Source organism: Acyrthosiphon pisum, chromosome A2, assembly GCF_005508785.2.
Source record: "Acyrthosiphon pisum isolate AL4f chromosome A2, pea_aphid_22Mar2018_4r6ur, whole genome shotgun sequence".
Classification (NCBI taxonomy): domain Eukaryota; kingdom Metazoa; phylum Arthropoda; class Insecta; order Hemiptera; family Aphididae; genus Acyrthosiphon; species Acyrthosiphon pisum.
In genome coordinates, this window is record NC_042495.1 from 83,901,401 (window position 1) to 83,911,339 (window position 9,939).

The window sequence follows — 9,939 nt, forward strand, 5'->3', positions numbered from 1 at the left end:
AAATAAATATACCAAGAACAGCAAGAACTTATATTTACATCGTTCTACTGTCTACTGTAGCCTTAAGGTATCTAATACATCAGTGTGGACTTGAAAGTTCTTATTAATAAGAATAACCATATGCAGTGGTTTTTGAATTAATTTGTTCAACCTCTAAAATTACTAATAGAAAAATAAAATTCTTATAGTAAAATCATTGATTATAAATACTATTTATAATCTATGATAATATATTATATAAATTAGAAAATACACATAGACATAGAGGCTAATTAGCAGACATCTCTGCTTAAAATGGTTTAGTGTATACAATTTGCTATTCATCATTGAATTAAAATTGAACACATCCATTAAAGGAAATTAATTATCAGGTAATTAAAAAATATCATCAATTAAAAGGAGCTTTTTTTTTGCCAAAATAAAATAATTAAAACAACTACATAATAAAATTAAAAATTGATTATTATTTTTTTAGTACTTAACAATAGTAAATATGAATGTTTGTGTAAGTTTAATATAAATAGAAAATTATTTGTTTATTAAACAAGCACGGAGGAAAATTAGTTATCAGTGTGTAAGCATATGAAGTACAAAAACTTATACAAAAAAAGTATTAATAATTATTATAAATTTAACTCTTGAATACACTTCAAATGGTTACATAGGTCTTCCACGTCCACGTCCCTGTTGTTGTTCTTCACCACCACCTGACTTGGGATTTTTAATAGTTTGATCTACTGACAAAACTAAGCAAGCGGCTTCAATAGCAGCTGCAAGAGCATTTTTTTTAATAATCACTGGTTCCCAAACACAGTTTTCAAAATTATCTACAACATGTTCCCGATTGATATCCACACCAAATGCTTCACCTCCTTGAGCATGTTTTTGGCGTAATTTGTTCAATATATTTGTTGCATCAAAACCAGCATTATCACACAATTGTCTTGGAATGATTTCCAGTGATTTTGCAATAGCAGCTACAATCAATTGTTCTTTGCCAGCTATTGATCTAGAGTAATCACGAAGTACTTTGCTTAATTCCATTTCAATAGCACCTCCACCTTTACAAATTTAAATAAAATTAATTGATAAAATAAAAAACAATCTGAATTAAATAAATTAAAAATTTATTTACCAGCTACAATGGAGTCATTTTTTACAGTTCTTCGGACAATCATAATAGCATCATGTAAAGAACGTTCAGTTTCGTCTAATAAATGTTCACCTCCACCACGTAGAATAATAGTGCATGCTTTGGCATTAGGACATCCAGAGAATATATTGAATCTATCGCCTCCAATTTGCTTTTCTTCAAAAGACTCACATTTGCCAAGTACAGAATCATTTAAGTCATAAGTTGTAGCAACAATGACACCACCGCATGCTTTCATTGTACGTTTTAAATCTTCATCAACCACACGACCAGCACAAAACATGTCTCTTAAATAATAATTAAAAAAACAACCAATTATGCAACACTAAATAGGAAAATTGACATATCTCACATACCTGTCAGCAAAGTATTGAGTGGCTACATCGCCAATTGGAAGTTTAGACAGTACTACTTGAGCTCCACTTTTATAAATATGTTCAAGTTTCTCGTATAAAATATTCCATTCAGTATCAACAACTTTTTGAAATTCCTGTTATCATATACATGCAAACAATAAATTACTAATTGACAACAATTATACTGTCCACCCAAAGACCTTATACTAATAGACTGGCCATTTATACAGGTAGAATAGTCATCGATAGAGCATGCTCTTCATGTGTGACTTGTGACTACACGATAATAATTATTATATATGTACTCAACAGAGAATAACAACACTGATGTGATTATACCAGGGCTTTGCACCAGAATCATTTTTTTCGGGTTTCGGGTTTTGAGTGTTGAAATAAAATTAGGGTTATTGAATTTGGGTGTTACATGTTAATAAACTTTTCTGGTTACGGTTAAATGCAAATTTATTCGGGTTAAATATGGTTAATACGGGTGTTAAAAAAAACACATGAGGTATATCAATTAACATGAGATTTTCAATGCAAATTTGATATAGTAATCTGATTTTATATTTAAAGTAAACATAATGAAAAAAATTAAAAAATTAAATTAAATGTTAATATTTATTAGTTATCAGTTTATTACTTATTACTTAGTACTTAGGTACTCAGTTCTTTTTCAACAAAAGAAAGTTCTCGCTTATTACATATTTTAATTTTTAACTGAACGTATTTTCGTTATATTTATTTTTGATTAAGAATGTTAGACAACACAATTAATATTGTCTATTATTGAATATTGTGAAATAAAATAAAACAATCATCTAGCATCAAGGTCTTTTTTAAATATTTAATTAATTATTTTGTAGGTTACAAAAAAAAAATTGAGTTATCCGATGTTACACTCACACTACTATCTCCTTCGCGTTAGTTGCAAAAAATACATACAAATTGATATACCTCTTAATTTTTTTTTAAAATTATTTTAGCAAATGTAGAAATGTAGAATAGTATAAAATAAGTCATTTCAATGCTAAAACACTAATCAGTATTATTAAAAAATAATCAGTATTCATTGAAACCACCCATAATAAGTGTTCTAGCCTCTAGGATTAAATAAAATGTAATTTCTAAGATGGAGACAACATATGTGGGCGTGGCATCCTCTTAAATACTAGATAAAATTCCAAATTTAGGTTATTTCTAAGGTGATTTGATTTATAACTAACTTAATCCCAAATTTAATTTACTCTACGAATCTTAAATTCATAATAATATTAGTAAAATAAATAAATTGAATTTACCTCAACAGTATTTACTCGCACTTCAGCATTAGAACGTTCAGCTTTTAATTCAAGCTCAATATTAAGCAATGCAATTTTTGGGGTCTTATAATGTTTAGGCTGCATTTCAAAACCAGCATATGAAAATGTTTTCTTAAACGAAACACCAGTAATGAGTTGTGAATCCTGTTAACATACACAAATAAATTAAAACAACAATAATTAATTGTGTACACAATTTTTTTTCAATATAAAGGTAAAAATTAATATAAATTAAAATAAGCTAACCTTCATAATTAATTATATAATATTTTAAATATAAGTATATTGTACATGGGTTAAGGAGAGAAAATAAATAGTGCCTTGACATTTTTGTAATAATTACCTATTTTGTGTTAATAATTAATAATAAAAGTGTAACATTGTAGTATTTCTTATTCAGAGTTTGTACCATATATAACACACTATGTCCTTTATTTACCTATATTATTTTTAAGTTATTCTTATAATATACAGTTGTTCCCAAACAAAAGAATTTTCTACCTTTTTAACCGAAAGTTTACATACCTAGAAGATTTAAAAGATTTATAATGTTAATCATAACCTAATAATTTAAAAATTAACAAAATTAACCATCTAAGGCAGGGGTTGGCAACCTTTTAGATGTCAACTGCCAAAAAAATAATAGAAATTTTTCAAGGGCCATAATTTGAATATACCTTTTTTTATTTTATACAAAAGTGTATACCTAATCATATCAAATTTAGTTTATCAAAGTTCACAAATGTCAGGTTTAATAATTTAACGAAGTTAAAAAAAAGATTCCAGTTCATACTATCTCAGTTGGTGATTTTTATAAAAATTATAAATTTGACTCGCGGACCCCATAAAATTACAAGATTTATAGGTTTTTTTTGAAAAACAGTAACTTCTTAATTGAAATCAGTACTTTTGATTTTGAAAAGTAATATAAATAAATAAAAAAAATCTCGAAAAAAATGTTATGAAATGCAAGGTTATTAATTGCCTAATGTAATTATTAGTTTATTATAATAAAACTAGGTATCAAGTAACATAACTTAATTGTACTAGCTAACATTAAAAAATTACCTGTAATCCACCACCTTGAACTTTTTTAATACCAATCATGTTTAATGGCAATAGTTCATCTAATAATAATACTGCATCAACGGCAATCTTTGAAAAAAAATCTTTTTCTTGATGAATAAGCTTTGAATTAAGAGCAGTGGCTGCACACTTTTGAAGGAAAGTACGATATTCTTCATCATTATTAAATTTCATCTGTAAAAATAAAAGTATTAGTGACATGATAATAGAATTAATTATGTTCATATAATATTATAATACAAATATTTATACATATTTATAATGTGTATAAATATCAGTAAATTACTTTATAAGCAATTTGATCAATTCTGTCTTGTGCAATTTTTAAGCCTTTACGCAAAGCTTTAATGATAATTCTGGGATGAACTCCTTCTTCAACATAAGGTTTCACTTGTTTAAGGAACTCTCCTGCTAGTAGGACAACACTAGTAGTACCATCACCAACTTCAGCATCCTGTGATTTAGCAATATCAACAAGAATTTTTGCTGCTGGATGGATGATGTCCGATATTTTCATGATTGTTGCACCATCATTAGAAATAGTGGCTGTACCTCGACTATCAACAATCAACTTGTCCATTCCACGTGGACCTAGAGTTGTACGAATAGCTTCAACGACTGCTTGACAAGCAGTGATATTGGATAATAGTTGAGATTTGCCTTGGCTATCTTCAGTTCCTTCTTTAAGCAATAAAATTGGGGGACGCTAGAAAAATAAAATTTAAAACATAGGTAAGTATCTATCTACAATACTGAATACAGTTACAAAGTTGAAAATATCATTCAAAAATAAGATACATTTTATGCTTTCTGCAACAAAGAGTGAAAATATATATTATGTAAATACAAGAACTATGGTATAATTCATAATTTCATTAGATACTTAATTTATAAGCTATAGGTACTCAAATGACGAGTATATTGGTTTCTCTATGTACCAACAGAGTACCTACCTAATATAGCAAAACTATCTTTGAAAAATAAAAAGTCAACACTAGTTTTAAACATCTAATATAAAATTTGAATTAGAGAATATTTTTGAAACAATGTCTTCTCCATTTTAGATTTTATACAATAATTGAATAGTTACGTTAAATAGCTTGACAAAAAAGTTAAAAATTCTTAAACGGAAAAACGGAAAACAAATAAATAATTAATATTAACAATAGATTATTACTTATTACTATACAAAGTGTAGTTAAGTGAAAACTGTTGATAAATGGTCGGCTTTTAATAAAATGCTAACATATTATTTGATATTTTATCCGAAATCAACATCAAGGGATGTTTTTCTATTTCGGTTATATTTCAATACAATATCGACCAACATTAAAGACAATCAATCAAACAATCTCATATTTTGCACTCATGTGGTGAGAAAAGTCTGGTCTATATTAAAGGACTTTTCTTTTATCATGTCATGACATATTATTGTTTAATAAACTAATAATTTTAAAAGTACACTTACCATCTTGTAGAATTTTTATAAACTTATTTAACTTATTTAACTTATTATAGTGCAGTAAAATAGTAAATATAACAATTCACAAACATTCGAACAGTACAAGAACTAGGAGTTTTAAGATTTTAGTATTTAGTTTTCATTTTTATAGTTTCTTACTAACCTATAACTGTATTTCCCTAATGCAAACTGCACACGACTGCAAAGAGGTTAGAGAATTGTTGGAGTAAGATAATATACAGAATACGAAACGAACTTGTGATAAGTGAAACCCGCACCTTCTCACGTTGCGGCTAGACTACTAGCGCTTTATAGGATTGTTGCATTAACCGAGAGAATAAGAAACTAATACCTAGTTCACACGTTAACGGTTAACACAACAATCCAATAAAGCGCTAGTAGTCTAGCCACAATGCGAGAAGGTGCTTGTTTCCATAGACCTTATACTACTAGACGGAACATCCAGGCGGGATGCGGGTGGGTGGTGCGGTCTACGCTTCAGTGATATATATATATTATATACAGTAATATACAGAGTATTGTATGCATCTAATGCGCATGTGCGGTGTACGGTGTACTACCTTGATCAGCGCCGTCACGCTTGGACACCGGAACTACTACCACGTACCGTCTATTAGTATAAGGTCTATGGGTCTATGCTTGTTTCAGAAAAACATTGATAAGACTTTTCCGTTCCGTATCCTGTATATCCACGGACTAAATTACATATTAAAAAACCTGGAATAACTATTTTAGTTATTTTGTTGTGATTGTATAATATTACTTGTGGGTACTTGAAGCTTCTAAAGTATACTATTATATATCTATGATAGTACCACGGTTTGTTGTTGATGTATAACGCGTTACCTAATGGATATTGTGATATGATTAATTTGGAATTTATTATTGATACCTATTATAGGTCAATTTTTTTTTAATACTATAGATAAGTATACCTACAATAGGTATGTCTAATACCTAGACTGACAAACCGTCTCCGCTCAGAATCGTTTTTCTTATACAGTGATATTATATCATTGAATTCAAATTTAATACTGTCCATTATACATTTATACAGTGACCCACTTCTAACCTACTGTACAGCAGAGCGACATCCACTTACCCACCTTTTTTTGTGTGTGTCTTACGGATAAGAAAGCGAATATAGTTGGTACTTTAGGGGGTCTAATATTGCGGGTCTTTTTGTGCTATTTACACTTTATAGTTTATAGGCATAAGAATATTTCAAGTTTCATTAGATTTTTTTAAATTAATATCGATTAAAAATTGTTTACTCGGTTTACGGTAAAAAACATTTTATCTATATATTTGTTTTCAGAAATTGAATTTTTTAATTATTTATACAGTCCAAGTATTATTATTTAAGAACATTTTAATATTTATTTTTATTTTTTCTAATTAATAACTTGTTTCCTCGTTCCCTAACCTTAAATAACTTAAATGTTTTAACTTTTAATATGATTTGCACAGTCTTGGGTAAAATACTTTTGAAAAGTATTTGGAATAAAAACTCGAATACTTATGAAAAATAGTATTCCGAAATCCGAATACTTAAGATTGTTTTGATAAATATATGAAAAGATACCAGTTATAATCGAAGGGTGGGAATGCAAAAGGTGGTATTGCAAAAACTAAAATGTTACATAAGTTTATTTATATGTAAAAAATAAAACGTAAACAATTGACAGTGTCAAAATAAATCTACCTAAATTGTAAACATTGTTTTTATAATAATTTAAAAATTTCGTGTCAGACCAAAACGTGGTATTGCAGGTTTTGAAAAGGTAATAGCAATATCACGTTTTAAAATTGTTTCTATTTCTGCTGATGCAAAACGCATTATTGCCGGCAATACCACGTTTTGAAGAAAAATGTAATATTGGTAATACCATGTTTTGCAATTATATCAAGTATATGTTCAAATACTAATAACATGGGCTATAAATAATAATACGTTTTGCTTTGACGTTAAATGTGGCAATATTCCGTTATGTATTGAACATCGGTTTTAAAAACGATTTTATTCACAAAAGTAATCGATACAATTTAATTCTGACTGTAAAATCGAACTCCTCACATTTTTTCCCATAAAAATCGACGTTTAACTCGATTTTTGAAATTTTGGCAATACTATACGTTTTGCATTTTAACCCTTCAATTTTGATATTATATGATATTAATAGTTATTATTGATTTCAAATTTCCAACTCATAAAATATAAATTTTGTATTTTTGTTTTAAATCAAATGCAAGGGAATAACATGCAAATCAAACAATTTAATTTCCATACTATAAAATTATTCCGAATAAAGTATTCAGTATAGTTTCAAAAGTATTCAGAATACATCACAAAATACTTTTGGAAATAGTATTCTAAAAATATTTGGAATGCTTAAAAAGTATTCGGTATACTACCCAAGACTAGATTTGCAGCCTGTCTCTTTCCTCTAGCATCGACCCCGATGATATCCCTGCTATATTTCTCTTTAACTATGTATAGATTTATTTTGTGTCTGCCCACTAATGTTAAATTCTCCTGTCACTTAACATTAAATTATCAAATTTGCTTATTGTACTTAACGTTGTATAGATTGTAAATATTTCAAATATAAAAAAAAAGATTTATTTTAAACCCAGTTCTAAAAAATGTTTAATTTATCGCTGGAAACTGGCATCTTCCCCTCTCTCTAGAATTCATCCTTCATCTCCCCAATACCCCAACTGTAAAAAGCGGTAATCCTTTGTTCATCACAAAGTATCATCCAATCTCAAAATTATCAATCATCCTAATCTTTTTTCTAAATTAATAACATCAGAAATAACAAATTATTGCTCCTCATTCCTTTAGAGGACGCCACACCCGCATGGACACATATTATTATGTTGTCTCCGCCTTACAAGTGCGTAACATAGCAAATTGTACACTCAGCAGAACCGTTAGTTTAAAAATTTAAGTGAATTGACCTAATAATGACCTATTATCAAATTTAGAAGTAAGAATATTATCTAGGCAATCACATAGGCTTTTTATTATATTATTTTAATTTTAAATCAAGTTATGAATATTATAAAATTTGTAAATTGTCCATCTTAAAATACTCATAACTCGCTTTAAAATTAAAATTTAATAAGAAGCCATGTGATTGCCTAAATAATATTCTTACCTACTTCTAAATTTGATAATAGGTACCATTTACTCTAATTTTTAAACTAAACAGAGCTACACGTGTTCTGCTGATCGTACAATTTGCCATGTTACGCACTTGTAAGACGGAGACAACATAATATGCGGCCATGCGGGTAATGACAAGGTAATTGGTTTGAGAAAAGTATTAGAATATCATTTACCTACTACAGTTTTTTGATTATATTTTGTTTGGGGTGAAAAACAATTTTTAATTAAATGGTGGAAAAAAGTTCAAATACATATGAATATATGATACATCTATAATATATTGGAATAATTATTTGAGAGAAGTTTGTGTTACCATGTCAATCAAGAAAACTGTATTTGAGAAAAAAAATTTTTATAAACAAAATTTTTGGAATAAATGAAAGTATTTATTTATGTTTAATATATTTTTTGTTGGTACTATTAAAGGAGTGTGCCTCGGCGATATACACTTCAATATAATAATATACACTTTTCAAATAATAATTGATAACTACCATTTTTTACTTGAAAACTACAAATGTTGATGTACCATCTAAATTAGAAATCAATATATTAGAACCAAATTCAACCAACTGTAGATTCCAAGTTATTAAACATTAAGTACATAGTACAAAGTACTACATTAATATTTCATTATAGATAAATAGAATATACATAGGCTTAATTATTACACACTTAACTCATAAGTACAGAACGTTATAGTGATTACAATATAATCATAGAACCAAGGTGGATTGATCAATCCACCTTGCATAGAACAATATAATTACATTAATTATCATTTATCAGTCTCAAGCCTGAAGCCTCTGCCCGGAACACCGGCATCTCGATAATCGATTCGTAAATTCGAAATCGAACGTACATTTCTATATAGTAAATAGTTCAACAGTTAAAACAGTAACCACTCCCGACGAGGCGACGACCATTGTTCAATATCTCGAAATCGTAACCTCAGTAACTTCACGCGTAGTTAACCAAACTTAATTTCACCTTGAAAAAGTTATTATTTTTACCGAATATACGCACGTTGGTTGTATGAGTGAAATTACAATTAGGTACCTCGACAGTCGACAGTCTATAGTCTATACGTCGCTCGTGTCCATCACATTAGTACAGTGCCGTAGACAGGAATTTTATATGGGGGGGTTTATTGTAATAATAACATGTTATAGTAAATTAAGAAAAAATAACACATTATTTATATTTTTATATCTTTATTTTAGTGTCTTATAAGTTATAAGTTATAATATCAGATCTATTTTTCTTTTTTTTTTTGCTAGTTCGTCCAGTACTTCTTCCGGCGTTATTTCGATGTTTCGATAGTAGCTTAAGAGCACCAATTCCATTTTAAACGATTCCTATTT

The 9,939-nt window shown here is 28.4% G+C and overlaps 1 protein-coding gene across 1 annotated transcript; it reads right to left on the reverse strand.

The window, feature by feature from the left end:
- Window positions 1–392: 392 nt before the first annotated feature.
- LOC100168452 (T-complex protein 1 subunit eta) lies at window positions 393–5,540 on the reverse strand. Its single transcript, XM_001948927.5, has 7 exons — window positions 5,386–5,540; window positions 4,204–4,623; window positions 3,900–4,091; window positions 2,811–2,975; window positions 1,510–1,643; window positions 1,136–1,440; window positions 393–1,061 (listed from the first exon to the last, which is right to left on the reverse strand). Exons 1-7 carry the CDS (start codon window positions 5,386–5,388, stop codon window positions 658–660), a joined length of 1,623 nt encoding a protein of 540 aa, XP_001948962.1. The 5' UTR covers window positions 5,389–5,540; the 3' UTR covers window positions 393–657.
- Between the last annotated feature and the right edge of the window lie 4,399 nt (window positions 5,541–9,939).

Bases quoted from the DNA above. Each gene is read 5' to 3' on its own strand.
- LOC100168452 (XM_001948927.5), bottom strand. The intron at 2,976-3,899 runs GTAATTTTTTAA...GTATGTTAACAG, and splicing joins TTCAAGGTGGTGGATTACAG to GATTCACAACTCATTACTGG. The intron at 1,644-2,810 runs GTAAATTCAATT...ATATGATAACAG, and splicing joins TGCGAGTAAATACTGTTGAG to GAATTTCAAAAAGTTGTTGA.